This window comes from Canis aureus, chromosome 27, assembly GCF_053574225.1.
Source record: "Canis aureus isolate CA01 chromosome 27, VMU_Caureus_v.1.0, whole genome shotgun sequence".
In the NCBI taxonomy this organism is placed as follows: Eukaryota; Metazoa; Chordata; class Mammalia; order Carnivora; family Canidae; genus Canis; species Canis aureus.
This window is the reverse complement of record NC_135637.1, coordinates 9,858,952-9,879,383: the sequence shown is the minus strand read 5'-3', so window position 1 is coordinate 9,879,383 and position 20,432 is coordinate 9,858,952. Positions and strand designations below refer to the sequence as shown.

At 45.0% G+C, this 20,432-nt stretch overlaps 2 protein-coding genes across 20 annotated transcripts in view; one reads left to right on the top strand and one right to left on the bottom strand.

Moving 5' to 3' along the window:
- Positions 1-6,384, bottom strand: part of MPHOSPH9 (M-phase phosphoprotein 9) — a 71,794-nt gene extending 65,410 nt beyond the window's left edge. For 7 of the 17 annotated variants that reach the window (XM_077875354.1, XM_077875359.1, XM_077875357.1 and 4 more), the window contains exons 1-2: positions 6,227-6,384; positions 416-675 (exon numbers count right to left, since the gene is read on the bottom strand). In XM_077875354.1, coding sequence (XP_077731480.1) covers positions 416-519 — 104 coding nt within the window. In that variant the 5' untranslated portion in view covers positions 520-675; positions 6,227-6,384. Of the gene's footprint in view, positions 1-415; positions 676-2,705; positions 2,788-3,741; positions 3,879-6,226 lie in introns of those variants that run through there. The other 10 variants (XM_077875355.1, XM_077875356.1, XM_077875361.1 and 7 more) reach the window with 10 other exon arrangements.
- MTRFR (mitochondrial translation release factor in rescue) lies at positions 3,988-19,219 on the top strand. Of its 3 annotated transcripts, none has more exons than XM_077875372.1 (3): positions 3,988-4,195; positions 15,439-15,746; positions 17,975-19,219. In XM_077875372.1, the coding sequence occupies exons 1-3, from the start codon at positions 4,003-4,005 to the stop codon at positions 18,191-18,193; spliced, it is 720 nt and encodes a 239-aa protein (XP_077731498.1). In that variant the 5' UTR covers positions 3,988-4,002; the 3' UTR covers positions 18,194-19,219. The 3 variants fall into 3 exon arrangements, with proteins under 3 accessions (XP_077731498.1, XP_077731501.1, XP_077731499.1); XM_077875375.1 differs by lacking the exon at positions 3,988-4,195 and adding an exon at positions 4,342-4,577; XM_077875373.1 differs by lacking the exon at positions 3,988-4,195 and adding an exon at positions 9,368-12,131.
- The last annotated feature ends 1,213 nt before the right edge of the window (positions 19,220-20,432 follow it).

Sequence of the window (20,432 nt, the reverse complement as noted above, 5' to 3'; positions counted from 1 at the left end):
CCCACATAGGTGAGGTAGTTCTGAAATATTAAATATTTAAAATGTAGAAATATTTAGGCAACTAAATTTTAAAGAAATGCTTATAATCTATCAGAAAATTTTAAAAGTAAAACAATATTAAAAAAAAAAAAAGAAATTTTAAAAAGTGTAAAGAGAACTATAATTAGGGAAATTTCTTTTTCACAATGTTCCCACGCAAAAGGACATGGCCTCTGGGATAAATGAAAAACAGAGAAAGACTGAAACTACTCTCAACTTAAACAACTTATCCCTGAACAGTTCCTGGTCACCAGCTGTTGTTGTTATTTAAATGGGAACAAAAAACTATGACACTATTTGGGTAAATTATGCAAATAAACTTATTTTGACTTGTTGTTACATTAATAAAATAAAAATCTACCTATCCCATTCTTACCTATTAGTATTTAAGTTCAGTCCAAAAGGGGGAGAATTTTTTATATCAGATTCTACAGAACATGAAGTTTTTCGTAAGGATTTCACCAAATCAAAATCTTCCATAGTGTACAGAAATTGTTATACTCTCTTATTTGAAAATGTAGGTTCTTTCAATGTTTGAAGAAACTGAATCCGAGTCATCTTCAGATGCTTCATCGTCTACAGGCATTTTCAGTTGCTAACATTCAGAACTGTGAAATATTCTAAGCTCCCAAGAGTCTGAAAATGAATGGAGGAAAAATATACTATAAAAAGCCACTAAACCTAGCAACTGTCTTTTCACTACTTTGGCAATCTTCATCCTTTTATACAAGTCTACAGTAAGAAGAGCAACAGTTTAATAGTCAAAATGCAAACAGCCCACATGTTCATCAATTGATGAACAGAAAAACAAATGTGCTGTATTATATACATAAAATGGAATATTTCTCAACCATAAAAAGGAATGAAATAGGGGTGCCTGGGTGGCTCAGTGGTTGAGCATTTGCTTTCAGCTCAGGTTGTGATCCTGGGGTCCTGGGATGGAGTCCCGCATCAGGCTCCCTGCAGGGAGCTTGCTTCTCCTTCTGCGTATGTCTCTGCTTTTCTCTGTGTTTCATATGAATAAATAAAATCTTTAAAAAAAAAAGGAATGAAATATTGATACATACTACAATGTGGATAAACACTTAAGTATTACGTTTAAGTAAAAGAAACTCAGTAAAAGATCACATGGTGTAGGATTCCATTTATGTGAAAAATCTAGAATGAGCAAATCTCTTGAGACAAAAAGTAGATTTATGGTTCCCAGAAGTTGGGGGAAAGAGACAACAGAAGTGACCAAAAATGGGTATGGAGTCTATTTTGGGGGTGATGAAAAGTATTGGAATTATATAGTGGTGATGGCTACATAACCCATCTGTGAATACACTAAAAACCTATGAATTGTACACTTTAAAGGGATGCATTTTATTTTTTTTAAGATTTTATTTATTATTCATGAGAGACAGAGAGAGAGAGACAGAGAGGCAGAGGCAGAGACACAGGCAGAGGGAGAAGTAGGCTCCTCGCAGGGAGCCATATGTGGGACTTGATCCTGGTCTTCAGAATCATGCCTCTGGGCCAAAGATGGTAGCCACTGGAGCCACTGGAGCCACTCGGGCTGCCCAAAGGGATGCATTTTATGAGGTGAATTATATCTCAAAAATCTACAATAAGGATCATTTGCAAAAAAAGTAGCATCATCTTTTCCCTGTAGTATTTCAGAATTTTATGTGTTTAATTATTAAGTTTCTAGACACAATTCTACTCTAACAATTGGAATACTTATATGCTTTGTTCATTTGTTTATTAGGTTCTACCAAGGATCCATGCTTGTTGATCTATACCTCAAATAGATAAATCAGAACGACTTAGTATTTAATTTGGTATTCAACACAGCCAATCAAATGGTTGTTTCTCCATTGGCTGGAAGGTAGGGGTGGAAGAAATGCATTTTGCACTCTATGCATGTATTACTTGTTTAAAAACAATTTGCCTGGTCAACTAAAAAAACCTGATTAATTGATGTAGGTTAACTGATGCTAGGTGTATGGAGGCAAACTGGCTATAACAAATCAAACACCATGCTTCCTTCTTAGGGAATTCATGTATTTTTTTAAAAAGTGAAGGAACAAGTGCCTGGGTGGCTCAGTGGTTGAGAGTCTGCCTTTGGCTCAGGTCTTGATCCTGGGGTCCTGGGATAGAGTCCCACAGTAGGCTCCCCGCTGCCTAGGTCTCTGCCTCTCTCTGTGTCTCTCATGAATAAATAAATTCTTAAAAAAAAAAGAAAGTGAAGGAGCAAGAGAAAAACAAAAATCTATGCCTCTTACAAGATAAAAAGTTTAGAGAGAGGGATCCCTGGGTGGCGCAGCGGTTTGGCGCCTGCCTTTGGCCCAGGGCGCGATCCTGGAGACCCGGGATCGAGTCCCGCGTCGGGCTCCCGGCGTGGAGCCTGCTTCTCCCTCTGCCTGTGTCTCTGCCTCTCTCTCTCTCTCTCTTTCTCTCTCTGTGTGACTATCATAAATAAATAAAAAATTTTTTAAAAATGTTTAAAAAAAAAAAAAGTTTAGAGAGTGCAAGAGAGGAAAACCACCTAGTATTCTGATTCCACTTCCTAGGGACTAGTTTTATAAAGCACAACCTTAAAAAAAAAAAAAAATCACTTCATAAAAGAACCATTTCCTTCAGGGAGATAAAGGTTTGTGAAAGCCAAGGGTAACCAGACCTACCTAAATGGATTTCTCCCCGGGGGCTCAGCCCATCGCCAACCACAAGTGGGGTATTGAAAAAGTCCGGAGCTGCATCTTCCAACTGGCAACGAAAATACCTGGATTCAAATCACCCTGCTCTTCTACTGGGAAAACACAAGCTCTCCAGGGACCTGGATCTGCAACCCCATCTATTATCCTCCACCACCTCCAGCACCGCCAAGATAATCCGGATGCGGAAGATGCAGAAGGAAAACCACTTGAGATGCAAAGATGCTTCTCCAGCGGTGGAGGGGGTGGGGATGGGGGCAGGAAGGAAGAAGGTGGGGGGGACCACGACATAAATGCGAAATTTCTTTTAAAAAGACAAAACAAAACTCGATGGACAATTGATACAAACACAGGAGACATTTTTGTATGTCCCGGTAACGAAATGTTGTGCTCTTGGTCCCCATGACCCCAGGGGGGTAAAGAAAACAAAAGACCAAATCGGGGTCTGCGGACCCTAAGGAAGTGAAACCGGCGCTGCGCTTTGCTGGAAGCCGGGGGCGGGGGGGGGGGGGGGGGGGAGGGGGATGGTAAGGAAGAGAAAATTCCAGAGGTTTTGAGGCCAGATCCCGACCTCCTCGCCCTCGCAGGCAGACCTCAACGCGCCTGGCGGCTCTCGGGTCAAAGGGGGATGGCGAGGGAGAACCACCGAACGCAGCCGCCTACCCCGGAGGCTGCGGGGAGGCGGGAGGAAAAGCCACCGCTCCAATAACTTCTATCATGATTCCCAAAGTAAACTAAGGAAGACCGTCCAAAAAAAAAAAAAGAAGAAAAATCCCACAGGCCTCCGCCCCTCGGGAAGAAGCGCTCTGCGATTGGGCCGCGCGGGTGTCACTCAAGGGCACGGAGTCTAGAAAAGGCCACGGCCGCGGGCGAAGCCCCCACACGCCGCAGGGGTGAGGTGGGGGCTGCGTGGCGTGGCCGTCGTCCTCCCCCGCCCTAGAGTCCTCAGGACACTTGGGGTTCTCCCGAGGCCGTGTCTTCCAAGCCTCGTCCGGCGACCGCTTACCTGGCCGCTGCTCCCACAGCCGATGTCAGGGTCGGGCAGCGGCCTCTCGCGGCCGTTCAACTCCAGAGAGCGTGCGCGCGCCCGGCGCCCTGCCTGCGGGATTGGCTGCTGCAAAGGAGGCGGAGACGGCCGCGCCGCGACGCGCGCGGCGACCTCCCCTTCCCCCCTCCCCGCCCCTCACGCCCAGGGAGGTCCGACGCCCGGGAAATGAAAGGAGGCGGGGCTTCTGCCAAAGTCCTCTGATCTGTTTGGTTCTCTGCAATGCTACGGACGCCACGCGAAAAGAAGTGCCCGCCTCCCGCATGCGCAGTTGGCAAGAATGAGCCTGGCGCGAGCGGGGGCAGCCACGGCGGAAGGACTGCGCGTGCGCGGACGCAGGCCCGCGCCTGCGAGCCACAGGTCGTGGTTCGCTTTGCCCCAGCCGTTGCGGGTGGGAGGCCAGCCCTGAGGCCAGGTAAGCGTCGGTAGAGAAGCCAGCCAACCCCTACGGTTGCCCACGAATGTCAAGGGCTCTGGAGAAAGGACCGGATGTTGGGACGACCCAGCACGCGACCCGAGTCGCACAACCAGTTGACCTGAAGCCCCGCTGGCGGTGAGGTGCAGCTGGCCCAGACGCTAAGCTAAGTTTTCTCTGCACTTGGTTTACCCTAGACTGCTAGGGGTCGGCCCTGGGGTTCTTCCAGGGCCTGGGTGAGGAGGGGAGGGCAGCCCGCTGGCCTGGAGAAAGCAGTTGCACTGAGGCCCAAGAAGAAACGGAACCACCTTCATTGCCTTTGTTCAGCAGAGTTTTATGGAGCTTTTTGCACGCAGCAGGTGCTGTTTCAGACTGGCGTATGGTAGGTGTCAGCCCCAGAGAATCCATGTGCTTCTGTGTGGACCCAGGCCATTTCATCCTCTCTGTTCAGTTCACATTCTCAAGACTAGTTAAGCTTTAAGGCCAGCTCTTGTATTGCCCCCTCCAAGGGTCCGAAGTAAAGGACCTTGGCTGGCCCCCTCGTGTAGAAGTGGCTGAGAAGCCAGGACACACGCGATCTGTTGGCAAGAATGACAGATCTGCAGGGCATTCCGTGTCCCCTGAGCCTCCTCGTAATTAGGTCTCAAACAAAAAATTCAGTCTGTATCCAAAGCCCCATCTGTGTATGAAAGATTTCAAGCTTAAATAAATTTAAGCCCCACCCCGCCCCACTGTGAGTCCCATCCGTCAATACTAGGCTCATATAATACCTAACTGAAATCAAACTGATTTTAAGCACATGGCTCTGCTGCTGATTTCACTGACCATGTTTCAAGCCCACCAAAAAAAAAAAAAAAAAAGTCAACACTGATTTCAGTTAGTCACAAAACCTATTACTTGAGACATCATAGAATCTTTTACACTCAGAAGAACTGAAGAACTGAAAATTGTGAATTACTGAGACATCCCCAAGCAGACAGAGTTGTATTTCCTTACAAGAAAAATATTAACCCCTAAATTGAGTACTAGCCATTATTTCCTAACCATGCAAGAGGCAGAAATGTTCACTTTTGGCCACAAAGTCAGATGGGTTCTGTTCAGTTTAAGCATGTGGGCTTTTGGTTTTTTGGTTTTGGCTGTGTGGTTTTAGATAACTTTTTATCTATTAATGTCTTAATAAGACAGTATAAGAAGAGCAATATTCTGGCTAACCAAATTATCTTGCTAATGTGAAATATTTTGATAAGGTTGCTCATACCATATTTTACGCTAAGCTCTTTGGATGGGTCTTAAAAAAAAATCATTGGAAATTGCCTTTGACTCTTCGGACTAAAGAGAAAAAAATACCTCTCTCAAAGCTTTATAAACAGCTAAAAAGGTAGTTTTTAAAGTCCAGAGACAGGGCAGCTCCGGTGGCTTAGCGGTTTAGCGCCGCCTTCAGCCCGGGGTGTGATCCTGGAGACTGGGATCGTCGGGTTCCCTGCATGGAGCCTGCTTCTCTGCCTGTGTCTCTGCCTCTCTCTGTGTTAAAGTCCAGAGACATTATTTCTGAATATAGGAAACAGAAGTAGGAGGCTTGAAAAATTCCAGTAAATGCATTAAGTGTAATAGCTATTCATCTAATCTAAACCAACCCAAGACTTTAATCCCATCCTAGAGACTTTGCACTACTTGTATGTAAACTGACACCACTATTTTATGGCCTTTATGGTGATATGGTCACTATATAATTTTATTTTTAACATCAAATTACTGGAGTATCTCTTTGACCTTGAAGGCTTCAAACTGACTTTTGAGTGGAGATCTTTGACTTGATGGGGATAAGACCATGCTGTGTGGCTTGTGGATTTAGTGTCTCTTAACCCCAGCATTGCTACTCTTTGGTGGTTATGTCCAAACTGTCATAGGGGGCGGGAGAGGGGGGTACAGTTCTTCACAGCAGGAAAAAAAAAAAAAAAAGAGGAACTTAAAACTTTAAATCTAGTTAAACATGAAATCATCAGACGTATATTAAAATATAAACTTTGTCACCTTTTTGTCTTTCACGATTTTTCTTACTCTATCAGATAATTCCTAAAGATCTCCATGTTTAAGCCAGGACTTGCTTGGATGAAGGTGGTGATTTATCTTTCCATGTGAGCCTGCTAAGGAAGTCAAACTGTATTCTTGGCATTATAATTATCTCCTTGGCACCTGATTTCATAGACCACAATTATGACCTCACCAAATAGCACATCTTTGGTCATTTCATGGTTTTCAAGTACTAATCTTAAATTGAACCATACCAGGGATCCCTGGGTGGCGCAGCGGTTTGGCGCCTGCCTTTGGCCCAGGGCGTGATCCTGGAGACCCGGGATCGAATCCCACATCGGGCTCCCGGTGCATGGAGCCTGCTTCTCCCTCTGCCTGTCTCTGCCTCTCTCTCCTTCTCTCTCTGTGACTATCATAAATAAATAAATAAATAGATAGATAGATAGATAAATAAATAAATAAATATTGAACCATACCAGATGAAATTATTTTCAGGTCACCATTCTAGATGCCTTTCACTCTGTGCCCTAAAACAAGTCTACAGGGCAGCCTGGTGGCTCAGCAGTTTAGCGCCGCCTTCAGCCCAGGGCCTGATCCTAGTGACCCCGGATTGAATCCCATATCAGGCTCCCTGCATGGAGCCTGCTTTTCCCTCTGCCTGTGTCTCTGCGCCTCTCTCTCTCTCTCTTTCTCTCTGTCTCTCATGAATAAATAAATAAGAAGTCTACAAAGGGGTGCCTGGCTGGCTCAGTTGGAAGAACATGGGACTCTTGATCTCCTGGTCATGAGTTTGAGCCCCACGTTGGGTGTAGAGATTACTTAAATAAATTTTTTTGTAAAAAGCCTATGAAATAATCTGTTTCAGATTAAGTTTATGAGATAAGACCACAATTTATGTGATGTGTTAGTCAAAGGCTCTTCAGCTTTTAGTTTAGGGATCCAAAGTACTCCTAAGGGTTCTATGTAGCAGAGACATTACTTTTTCTTCTCACCCTAGGTGGTACTTTACAGATGAGGAAATGTGGCCAAAGCTGCACAATGAGTAAATCATGAAGCCAAGAGTGACTACAGAGCAGTGTGGCCTTTTAGGGACAAAAAAATGAGAGGAACAGTCCAGAAAAAATTGAGGAAAATGAGCTAATACTTAAGGAGCTGGGAAACGACAGATCTAGAGATACCGTGAAAGCTAAAAGTAGAAAGGATAAAAAAGCTGTAAAAAGGATAAGTTTAGTTTAAAAAATGGAATACCTGATGGAAGCAGCACCTGGGTGGCTCAGTTGGTTAAGCATCTGCCTTCTGCTCAGGTCAGGATCTCAGCTCCTGGGATTGAGTTGCACTCAGCTGGGAGCCTGCTTCTCCCCCTCTCCCTCTGCCACTCCTCCTGCTTGTGTGCTCCTACTCTCTCTCTCTCTCTCTCTCTCTCAAAATCTTTTTTAAAAATGGAATACCTAAGGTTCTTCCAAATCTACCTGAGATAATCACTTTTCTTTATCTGTGTCAAATACGATAATGTATTTGAATGTGCTTTGATAGCATTTAGGTCCTAAACAGGGCAACCTGGGTGGCTCAGCAGTTTAGCGCTGCCATTGGCCCAGGGTGTGATCCTGGAGACCTGGGATTGAATCCCGCGTCAGGCTCCCTGCATGGAGCCTGCTTCTGCCTGTGTCTGTGCCTCTGTGTGTGTGTGTGTCTCATGAATAAATAAATAAAATCTTTAATACAAAAAAAAAAAAGTCCTAAACAAATATCGTAACGCCCAGGTGGCTCAGTGATTGAGTGTCTGCCTTTGGCTCAGGGTGTGATCCCAGAGGTCCAGGATTGAGTCTCCCATTGGGCTCCTTGCGGGGACCCTGCTTCTCCTCTTCCTGTGTCTCTGCCCTCTCTCTCTCTCTGTTTCTCATAAATAAATAAAATCTTTAAAATATATAAAATATATATATAAAATTTAAAAATTATATGTATAAGGTATCATTCATGATAATAGATTCATTCATCATTATCATCCAAAATAATGCATTGTCTGAAAATTTAAGGACACATAGAGTGTTATTACTGTTGTTTTTTCTTGTGTTTCTGTCTTAATTTAACTGTGTAGTTGATAAAATTATAAAGTTCCTGTTAGATGCCATAAATAGAAGAAAATCACAGCGATGCACACAAATAGGACAGGTGTAATTCTCTGTGGATTCAGAGTTTTCTGTTTAAGGAAAAAAAAAACACTGAATGAGATGTTAGTGTTGTATGAATTGAAAGCTTTTCTCTTCATCTACTTCGTTAGTTGTCTCTTGAACTCTGCTGCAGGGAGCCTATTAAATTGAGACCAGAACCAGACCATTCTTCAACATGGCATTTCCTGCTCAATCTGTTATGTTTGTCTTATTTGAGAAATAATTCCCTGCCAACACTTCCTGTGAGTGAAAGGTGCTTTATCTTCAAAGGGAACCCCCAAGCCCAGGAAAGGACATGGTCTGTTTCAGGCCTCAGCCATAGCCCCCAGATGTTCCATTCTGGGAGATGCTCCAGCCCTGGAAAGGACTCCAGACAACCAGCCCAGGAGGATGAGCTAGATGGAGTAGGTGGGAAAGTAGCTGCTTTGTTTTAACTCCCATTTTGCAGGGAACAAGCACCAAAACGTATTATGAAATATGAATGATGCTTAAGCCTTTCTCAGAAAATCATCCTCTCACTTGGCTTTTGATCCCATCAGCTGGCCATTTGTCTCTTTAAAGCTGCACCATTGCACATCGGCCTGGTCAAGTTCACTGTTTGGTCCTTCACCATTGATTAGATCACTGTTTTGAGACCTATCACTTTATTTCCTATTGTGGAAGGGAAAACAGGACCATGACCAAGCAGGTAATCTGCACTCCAGAATTCTGGCCTCAACTTCTTAAACATAAACATAAGAAACAACAGCTTTTTTTTTTTTTTTTTTTAAAGTGACTCTTTTATTTTTTTTTTAAATTTTATTTATTTATGATAGTCACAGAGAGAGAGAGAGAGGCGCAGAGACAGGCAGAGGGAGAAGCAGGCTCCATGCACCGGGAGCCCGATGTGGGATTCGATCCCGGGTCTCCAGGATCGCGCCCTGGGCCAAAGGCAGGCGCCAAACCGCTGCGCCACCCAGGGATCCCAGAAACAACAGCTTTTAAAAGTGTCCTAGCAGCTGGAAGAACTTGCTGGTTCCTGTGTTCTAGTAAAATGTTTTGGGGAAAAAAAAAAATTAAATAAAATGTCTTGGGAGTCTGCACCTCTGAGTCACCTGCAATTTTTTTTTTTTTTTAAGATTTTATTTATTTATTTGTTTGTTTGTTTGTTTGAGAGGGAGAGAGAGAGAGAGCACAAGCAAGGGGAGCAGCAGGCAGAGGGAGAGGGAGAGGGAGAAACAGGCTCCACTGAGCAGGGAGCCCAACGGAGGCCTGATCCTAGGACCCCAGGATCATGACCTGAGCCAAAGGCAGACGTTTAACTAACTGAGCCACCCAGATGCCCCTTACCTGCAGATCTTAATAAAATGCAGGTTCTCATTTAGGAAGTCTGAGGTAGGGCCTGAGAGTCCACATTCCTAACAAGTTCCCAAGTGGTGCTGTTGCTGCTTCTAGACCCTAATGAGGAGCAAGATTCCGGAGCTACATGGTCTGATATTAGCATTGAACACACCCCAGGTTTTGAAGACATCATATAAAAAATAAGATATCATCATTTTATATTGATTACATATCAAAATAATATTTTGGATACACTGGGTTAATATTTATATTATATTTATATTAGCCCAAGTGGCTCAGCAGTTTAGCGCCACCTTCAGCCCAGGGCGTGATTCTGGAGACCTGGGATCGAGTTCTGCATCAGGCTCCTTACATGGAGCCTGTTTCTCCCTCTGCCTGTGTCTCTGCCTCTCTCTGTGTCTCTCATGAATGAATAATATCTTTTTTAAAAATAAATAAAATATTTTTTAAAGATTTATTCATTTGAGAGAGAAAGAGTGCATGCATGAGCTGGGGGAGGAGGAGAGGGAGAGAAAACCTCAAACAGACTCAGTGCTGAATGCAGAGCCCAACTCAGGGCTTGATCTCACGACCCTGAGATCATGACCTGAGCCAAAATTATGAGTTGGACACTTAACTGAGTGAGCCACCCAGGAGCCCTTTTATTAACTAAAATGCATTAAATATATATCTTTAAAATATATTAACATTAATTTCATCTGAAGGTTCTTTTTACTTCATTTTTATTTTATTTTTTAAAGATTTTATTTTAGGGGCACCTGGGTGGTTCAGTGGTTGAGCCTGTGTCTCTGCCTCTTTCTATGTGTCTCTCATGAATAAAAATCTTTTAAAAATAACAAAAATAAAAAATAAAGATTTTATTTTAATTATTTTAAGTAGATTCCATACCCAGCTTGGAGCCCAGCTTGGGGCTTGAACTCACAACCCTAAGATCAAGATCTGAGCGGAGATCAAGAGTCGGACACTTAACCGACTAAGCTATCCAGGCACCCCTAACAATTTTAAGTCCTCTCTACATCCAGCGTATGGCTTGAACTTATAATCATGAGATCATGAAACGCATGCCCCACCAACTGAGCCAGCCAGGCGCCCCTCATTTGACTGTTTTTAAGGTGACCACTAGAAAATTTAGAATTTCAATGTGGCCCACATTATGTTCATATCAGACACCGTTCTAGAACACTAATGTAATAAAAACATTATTGGTGTTCTTTATTTCAAAAAAGATTTTATTACTTATGAGAAAGTGAGCAGGGGGAGAAGCAGACTCACCACTGAGCAAGGAGCCCAATGCAAGGCTTGATCCCAGGACCCTGAGATCATGACCTAAGCCAAAGGCAGATACTTAACTGACTGAGCCACCCTGGTGTTCTTTTTCAGATGACCCGTTCTCAATCTTTGTTTCCATTTCACCTTCTCTATTAGCTCAAATTAATATTCTTTTTTTTTAAGATTTTATTTATTCATTCATTCATGAAAGACAGAGAGATAGAGTGCAGCAGAGGGAGAAGCAGGCTCCATGCAGGGAGCCCGACATGGGACTCGATCCCCGGTCTCCAGGATCAGGCCCTGGGCTGAAGGTGGCGCTAAACCGCTGAGCCACCCAGGCTGCCCAAATTGATATTCATTTAATTATTTTCTCTGAATGTTTGCCTTTCCTGCCATTACTGTCCTTCCCCTATCTCCATCTTTGCCATCATTGTTCGGGAGCTCCCATCCAGTAGCCAGGCAGTCCTAGGAGCCACCGTACAGGCAAGCACTTTTGCTCAAAGTTTTTGGCTATGACACTCCGTGGTTTCTGAAGGCCAGAGCCTCACTTGGGAGCTGGTTAGAGACGCAGGTCTCTGGCCCCACCCGAGACCTATTGAAATAGTATCATCTCTAACAGAATCTCCATGGGGTATGTCTGCTCAGGAAAGTGTGCCACGGTGAGAGCTTTACCAATCATCTTTCTTAAGGCACCCCCGTTTCAGTTCATCACCACATCTGTTCCTTCAGTTGGATTTGATGAAGTTTCTACGAGGTTGAGATACCATGAAAGTTGTTGCCAAGAGAAACTAGCACTCTGTCTCTCTAAAAAGATAGTGAGGCAGTGACTTTTGGGCAAATGGCATCCAGAAGGTGAGTCCAGAGATTGAAATCCTATGACTTCCTGCAAACAGACTCAAATATCCTTATCTCTCGCAGAGACATCACCATCCCCTTCCCCCATCTCCAGAGCATTAGAGCTACTAGTGAAATGACCCTCACCTTGCTGTGTCTAGTTTACATCTGATTGTTTGCTGCAGTCCCAGGCCACGTTGCAGAGCTCAACATACCATCCCTGCAGCCAGACATCTTCCTAGGCATGGTTGACTGTGGAGGCCTGAGGAGGCAATTCATGGCAACTGGTCCAGGTCAGGAAAGGGGGCACCTAACAGAATGCAAATCCCAAGTCCCAGTAGCAAGCAGTCCAAGTGACATGGGAACACAGTCAAATCAGAGAACCACTGCTCTGTAGCACATTATCCATCCTGGGCTATGCCATCAATAGTATTGGGGGTGGGGGGCATCTTAATTTCTCTTTTATGCGCCACTCTCCTTGGGCTCCCCAAAGCTCATGCCTGGTACATAGTAAATGTTGAAAACATTCATTGAACAAATTAGCATTCCCTTTTGGAAAGTCCTGACACCTATTATCTCTGACTTGACCAAGTGGGAAGGGACTGGGACAATGAGAGGCTTTAAGCCAAACTGCAATCAGCTGTTGAGCGGCAGAAGCCGTCCTCAGAGGAGAAACAGGGCTGAGGGGAAGCTGGGGTGGAGAGCCAGCCCTGAATCAAAGCGCACACCCACAGAAAGGAATTAGGGCAAGCTGTCATGACTCCCAGTTTCCCCTTACCAACACTCCTTGTCACCATGTCACGATGAGCTCTAATTTGAGCTGCTTTTATTGTTCCCCAAAGACTTTTGCGTTGCTCTGTGGGTATCACAAAAACTGAAATCCAATCCGTATTCTCTGGGCTTTGGGGACGTGGAACCATGGATGTGTTTTGTCATTTTTAGCAGTCATTGGAGCAGAGCCAACGCTCCAGAGATACTAAAAGTATTTAGAATCGTCCGATTGGCTGTTGGAATTCGCCATTAAACAAAGCAGCCAGTAACCGAGCACGGGGGACCTATTTAAACTCCATTTGGGTGGGAGACCTTCCAGGGTGTGTGTCAGCTCCGAACTAGGACAGAAAGGTAGATTTGAAACACAGCGGGCCAGTGACAAAGCAGCTGATAAAAGCACTCTCCACCCTTTGTCTGGGAGTTTTGCCTTGTCTCAGACTCACTTCCTTTCTTTGTCACTTGCACTCTATTCCAACGCTGTCCTGCCTGGTCAGATTTACTAACTAGCGGAAGAGAAACCCCAAAGGAGGCCCCGGGCTCATGTTCTGTAATGAATCTGATCCAGGGACTAGATGCTGTCTGGTACACAAAGGAATCTTGTTCTGCAGATTGAAAGCAGAAATAAGGGAAGGGAAATTTTGGACATCGGCTTAGTCTCATTCACTCAATCATTTGCAGGGGAGTGGGCTCTTTGTCAGAGTGATTTCAGAAAAGTGCCTGTGTTTATCATTCATCTTCTGAGTATACACTGAAAGACGTGACACACAATAAAACCAGTTTTTAAAGCGCAGCTTTCCCTGGCACGCTCTGTTTCAAAATCTCGCCCTTCACAGCCACAGAGCATCCTACCAACACCACATTAATTGTCACCCCCTGGGACTGACACACATAACTGAATGCCATACTTTTCAGAAAGAAGTTTTGAGTGTAGACCATCCTGTCAGTCACAGGATTGAAAATTAGCATGGGCACAAGGCCCGAAAAGTACATTTCATTATATTTATTTTCCATAGAGAGATTAAGAATACCATATTGTCATTTTAAAGAGGACCAGCATCCTCTCAGGGCCAGTACTCAGAGAGATACGTGTAAAATAACAGAAATATACATATTTACGAGGCAGCAGTGCCCAGTAGCATGCGTCTGCAGTAAGCGTCCTCAAAGCTTGTTAGAGACCAGCGTGGGCTCAGAGAAATTAGCAGCCTGAACTGACAGGGGGCAAAAGGTAAATGAGCTGAGAGCAAACCTCCTGAAATTATTTGGTGCATGGTGAAGCTACTTTTGGCTTAAGGCATTGGCTTAGGTATCCACAGCTTCGTACCTATGTTAGAGACCAGTGGCCATCAGCTAGAATTTACAAGGTTTCAAGGGTAAAAGCAGCTATTTAGAGCTTCAAAGGAAGCAGTTGTTAAAAAGGGCAGTGCATCTGTTTTTAGCACCTACATCATCCTGGATCAAGAATCATGAAGCAAGAGGCACGTTCATAGTTCCCATAATCCACCTAAGCAACAGGAATTTTGCTAAAAATCAGTCTCATGCCTTCAAAGGTATTCAATAAAACTCTTTCCAGAAGTTTTTTTCCCTCTGGTCTTTAATCCTATGCAGGATAGGTGTGGAGAAGGGCTTAGTCACCCATTTTCCAGGTAAGAAAACAGGCCTACATTGTGACGTGTCCCTATTCGCATGGGAAGGTTACCCATCTTTGAAAAGAGCTAACACCTGTCAGCTCATTCTGCCTTCCTCCCCTGGAAGAAAGCCAAGGCCTGTGGGATTCACCACGTCCTGGTATCTGTTACTCTCGATACCATTCACTTGTCAAACAAAGACATTTCAGCCTTCTGCTACGTCTGGAGTAGCTATTTAAATATAATGGTTAAATACTGCTTTTTTAGCATCTTCTCTCCCAACTAGACTCTAAGCTCTATGAAGACAGAGGCTCACTCCTTCCCACCTTGCATCACTCACTACGCCTCATATGGCATCCTGAACCATACAGGCACCTTAATAAAAATCAGTTGATTTGATGGTTCCAGGGATGAGCACCACTTGGATCATGTTATTGGCAGTGCGACTGAAGGAACAGATGTTCCTATTCAAATCCATGAAACTGGAAACATTAAAAAACAACAATCATGACATTGATTGATAGTGATATTTACTGTGTCAGACCGTGTAAGCTCAGCTATAAAATAGACTCGCCTAATGTCGTCTTTACATTTTGATTTCAAAGATCCTCAAACGTTGAAATAATGTCGCTTGACTCAGATCCTGAGTCTTGCCTGATGCACTGTTTAGCGTTTATCGAATAACAGCCCTGTTCTTTTGTGTGTCACATTCAAAACCTTTCTTTCCTGAGAAAACAGCACCTCTGGGTGCTTCGAAGATATTTTCAATCTGTTGTAAGAAACTATTTCTCGGGACGCCCGGGTGGCTCAGCGATTGAGCCCCTGCCTTTGGCCCAGGGCGTGATCCTGGAGACCTGGGATTGAGTCCCGCATCAGGCTCCCTGCATGGGCCTGCTTCTCTCTCTGCCTCTTTCTGTGTGTGTGTGTCTCTCATGAAGAAATAAAATCTTTAAAAAGAAAAGAAAAAGAAACTATTTCTCAGCTGAGAGGGCACAAGCCCTGAGATCACAGGAGATGCTCCAAGGCTGCAGTGGGTTATGCATTGCTGTCTCTGCTAACTTCCCAAATACCCCCACTTGACGGCTGGGTGGCCATTGCCTGAACCGGTTTATGAAAGGTGGTCCTAGAACCTGAAGTATAATCTTGAGAGTGAATGCATCTTCCTGAAAGGCTCTTTTTTTTTTTTTTTTTTCCTCCAACTCAGGTCCCAAGCTAGCAGAGCTCCTCCGCATGAGTACCTCAAGTTTCTTTGGCTTGCCTGCACGACTGGCCAGACTATGCACCATGCCACGGGGCCTTGGACCTCAGGCAAAGCCAGTGCTGTCAGCCCCGAGAGTGGCAGTCACTCTGGTCCAGGCGGCAGGCAAGAAGGACCGCCCTGCTCTGCCTCTCCTGGATGAAAGTGAACTGGAAGAGCAGTTTGTGAAAGGACATGGTCCAGGGGGCCAGGCCACCAACAAAACAAGCAACTGTGTGGTGCTGAAGCACATCCCCTCGGGCATCGTCGTCAAGGTAGAGGAGGAAGACTGCTGGGGGTCGGCGGGTTTCAGACGGCTTACAGGGCACCATGAGTGACCGTGGTGACCGGCTAAAGTGTGTTCTCGTTCTGGCCCGGGCAGCGGCAAGCATCACAGATCCTGACTCTGGGCCCTGAGGCAGAACCTCCTGCAAAGCCTCAGAGCCTCTGTCCAGGGTCCCTGGGAACCAGGGGCCGCCTGCTGGCCTGGCATCTGGCAAGTGGCACACTTGTAGCAGAGCCTCTGGGCATGGAGAGTTCCGCGGCAGTGCCTGGGCTCTGGTCCCCAAGCATCACACCAACCTGGAGTGTCTGCCAGCAGTCCCAGCCCTCAGTGATCTGCTGTATCCCTCCGCCCCCTCTTTGGTACATGTCAGTGACACCTGTCCTGAGAGGGAGGTAACACAGGCAAAGCATTTCTAACCCTCAGAACAAAAATGCGATACGTGGCACTGGCGCCTATAGGAGTCTTCCTTCTTTACAGAAAAAAAAAAAAACATTTCTGATCAGAGAGTCACCAGCTCTCAACACATCCTGGGCCCTTAGGAAATACTGAAATGCTCTGTCCCATTTCCACTACTAACAGATAGTGGCCCTGCTGCCTCCCAATGGAACCGCCAGTCCATTCTGTGTCGCCAGAGGGCCCTAAGTGCTGCATGGCACAGGGCAGAGAAGAGATGGCAAGGCAGGTTCTCCACATGCCAGAGACTTGTGTCCCATAAATAAGTGGTCAGGGGATCCCTGGGTGGCGCAGCGGTTTGGCGCCTGCCTTTGGCCCAGGGCGCGATCCTGGAGACCCAGGATCGAATCCCACATCAGGCTCCTGGTGCATGGAGCCTGCTTCTCCCTCTGCCTGTGTCTCTGCCTCTCTCTCTTTCTCTCTGTGTGACTATCATAAATAAATAAAAATTAAAAAAAAAAATTAAAAAAAAAAAAAAGTGGTCAGCACTGGTCTGTGCAACTATGCCCACAGCCCGTCTTTATCCTCACAAGCCCTTACACCTTATCTTCACGGTACCAGTGTAGAATCAGGCACAGAGAGGTTAGTTAACTTGCCTGAGAACCCACAGCTGCAGGTATCAACCCAGACCAAGCCCAAAGTCTGTGCTCTTTTTTTTTTTAACATTTATTGTCTTTTTTTTTTTTTTAAGATTTTTATTTATTCATGAGAATACACAGGAGAGAGAGAGAGAGAGGCAGAGACACAGGCAGAGGGAGAAGCAGGCTCCATGCAAGGAGCCCGACGTGGGACTTGATCCCGGGTCTCCAGGATCAGGCCCTGGGCCCAAGGCAACACCAAACAGCTGAGCCACCCGGGCTGCCCCCAAAGTCTGTGCTCTTAACTGTTCTTCACTGCCAAGCATTTGAGCCAAGAGCCTATCAGTTAAAACCTCAATCAGTTTTGTTTTCCTTATTGAGAAAAAAGTGTCATTCATGAGCAACAAATAAAATTCTGAAACCTGACCCGATTTTTAACTATTTTATAAACTTATTGCAGATTTGCTTTTGGTACTCTTCTTTCATTCTAATTTCACACTTTTTTTTTTTTAAGATTTTATTTATTTATTCATGAGAGACACAGAGAGAGAGAGAGGCAGAGACTTAGGCAGAGGGAGAAGCAGGCTCCACGCAGGACCTGACGCGGGACTTGATCCTGGGTCTCCAGGATCACGCCCTGGGCCAAAGGCGGCGCTAAACCGCTGAGCCACCCAGAGATCCCCTCACAGAATTTTTTATCAAATAGCTTTGCAAGGCACTTGCCCTTAATAATTTAGGTATTAATCAAGGTTATGGCTGACTAATAATAAAGATGTTATCTTCCTCCTTGAGACAGAATTTTACGTTTATTTTTAAAAAAAGAATTTTACATTTATAAATGGTGCAGACAGAGGGCTTATTCCCTGGCCACAAGCTAGACATATCAGCTGATATTTTCAAAATTATTTGAGAACTTTAAATTATCAGAAGGCTATCATTGTTTCCAAACAAAGCCACACTCTTAATTATAAAACGATCGTGGAGAAAGCCACATAATACAGCGGGGTGGGGTGCAGAACGAAGCCTGAAAAAGACAGGAGGGCGGATGGTCTCCGCTCTGTCACAGACTCACTGGGACTCTTGGCGAGTGGCCCATCCCCATCTGGAGAGTTACTAGGTTGAATCCGCAATTCCTGAGGTCCTGCCCAGAACAAACTTTTTCTCATTATGAAATACTGTCTTGCAGTGCCATCAGACAAGATCAGTTGATCAGAACAGAAAGCTGGCTCGGCAAATCCTACAAGAGAAAGTGGATATTTTCTACAATGGTGAAAACAGTATTGTTTACAAAGAAAAACAAGAGGCAGAGAAGAAAAAGCAAGAGCGGAAACGAAGAGCAAAGGAAACCCTAGAAAAAAAGAAGCTCCTGAAAGAACTCCGGGAATTAAGTAAAAACGTCCACTGAGAAAGAAATGAAGATGCTTTTTTTGTTGTTGCTTTGTTTTTAAGATCTCTGCACCCAACGTGGGGCTTGAATTCACAACCCCAACCCCGAGATCAAGAGTCTCCTGCTCTTCCAACTAAGCCGGCCAGGCACCCCTGAAAAAACTGCAGATTCTTTTTTTTTTTTCTTTTAAGATTTTATTTATTTATTCATGAGAGACACAGAAAGAGAAAGAGGGAAGCAGAGACACAGGCAGAAGGAAAAGCAGGCTCCTCGCAGGGAGCCCGATGTGGGACTCGATCCTGGGACTCCAGGATCACGTCCTGGGCTAAAGGCAGACGCTTAACCACTGAGCCACCCAGGCATCCCAAAACTGCAGATTCTAACTAAAGAACCTGCCAGAGGCAGGGTGCCTGGGTGGCTCAGTTGTTGAAGCGTCCCATTCTTGATTTTGGCTCAGTTCATGATCTCAGGATCATGAGATGGAGCCCCCAAGTTGGACTCCATGCTGGGCGTGGAGTCTGCTTGATTCTCTCTCTCTCTGCCTCCCTCCCGCCCCCAACCTGCCCTGCTCATGCTCATGTACTGTCTAAAAAAATAAAAATAAAAAGGGGTCGTCATGATAGGACACTTGGAGGAGCCATGGATGGCTGACAAAGTTCTTTCTGGACCTGGGCAGTAATTAGAAGGATGTCACCGTACTTTGTTAAACTACCTATTTGTGTGATTGTATCTTGCTTTATTACCAAAGGTTAAAAATAAAACTTTAAAAAAAAAAAAAAAACTTTTTTGAAAAAAGCATTACTAAGGAAGGTCTTTTTTTCTTTTTCTTTTTTCTTTTTTTTGAAAACTGGAATGGAGGGATCCCTGGGTGGCGCAGCAGTTTGGCGCCTGCCTTTGGCCCAGGGCGCAATCCTGGAGACCCGGGATCGAGTCCCACGTCGGGCTCCCGGTGCATGGAGCCTGCTTCTCCCTCTGCCTGTGTCTCTGCCTCTCTCTCTCTCTGTGTGACTATCATAAATAAATAAAAATTAAAAAAAAAAAAAAAAAAAGAAAACTGGAATGGAGTCAAACATTAGTGGCATTTTTGGAATGCTTAGCTGGCTCAATCAGTGGAGTGTGGAACTCTTGATCTCAGGGTTGTGAGTTCAAGCCCCACATTGGGTGTAAATTACTTAAAATCTTTGTTTTTCAACCATTTTATTTATTTGAGAGAGAGCACAAGCAGGGAGAGGGGCAGAGAGAGGGAGAAGCAGACTCCCCATAGAGCAAAGAGCCCAATGTGGGGCTCAATCTTGGGACCCTGGGATCATGAGGTGAGTCGAAGGCAGATGCTTAACCAACCGAGCCACCCAGACACCTCAGAAATAAAATGTTTAAGAAAAAAACCACACACACATTATGGCATTTAGTGCCACCATTCATCTGCTGGGAGGTTATTGCTCAGCAATATTTAGACATCCCTTAGCTTAATGTCAGACTAAGAATAAAAGAAAAACAAGGCAGAGAAAAGTAGACACGTGAGTATGGTAACCTGCCTGTTTATCCCATTAACTTAATAGACTGTGCTTTGCCAAGTATCCTCTGTGATGTGAAGACACAAGATGGGCGCCTGACTGGCTCAGTAGGGAGAGCAGGCCACTCTTGATCTTGGGGTCATAAGCGTGAGTCCCATGTTGGGTGTAGAACCTACTTTAAAAAAATACCCACGACATTCCCTATATGTTGATTTACAATTTATGAGTTTCCAGAAACCTGATTTGTGACAATTGTTTGGGGTTTTTAGGCACAGGGTAATAGCTTGGCTTGTCAGAACACATCAGGTGTTCACCCATAAAACAGGTAGGGGAAAAAAACTCTGAGGGGAGACAGCCCCTGTCAGACAGGGTCTGCAGGCAAAGCTAGCCCATTCTGCAGCCACAGACCACATGCCCAGGGCATGTGTCCCAATAAATTTACCTTTAAGGCAGCCAGCAAAGGCTCTTCTCACCTTGGAGTGAGCTGGATTAGAAGTTCCAGCATTGCATGCAAGGCTCTGGAGACCTGGTCGCAGCATCCAGGACCCTTCCCTCTGTGGACCTCCACTTAGAAGGTAGCCAAGCACCTGGAAGGGTCCATGACAAGTGGGTAAGGGTGGGAAGAGAACTCTGGGAGCTATGGACAGGAGGGACAGAGGCTTCAATCTGTCTCCTCTCTTGTACCTTTTGGGATTTGCTGTGAGGTGCGTGAAAGAGATGCAGACAAGCCTGCTCCTCAGAGC

Excerpts from the sequence above, each read along its gene's own strand:
- MTRFR (XM_077875372.1), top strand. The coding sequence starts at position 4,003 with ATGCTACGGACGCCACGCGAAAAGAAGTGCCCGCCTCCCGCATGCGCA. Across the intron at positions 4,196-15,438 it reads GAGGCCAGCCCTGAGGCCAG|GTCCCAAGCTAGCAGAGCTC; the intron begins GTAAGCGTCGGT and ends CCTCCAACTCAG. Across the intron at positions 15,747-17,974 it reads CCTCGGGCATCGTCGTCAAG|TGCCATCAGACAAGATCAGT; the intron begins GTAGAGGAGGAA and ends ACTGTCTTGCAG.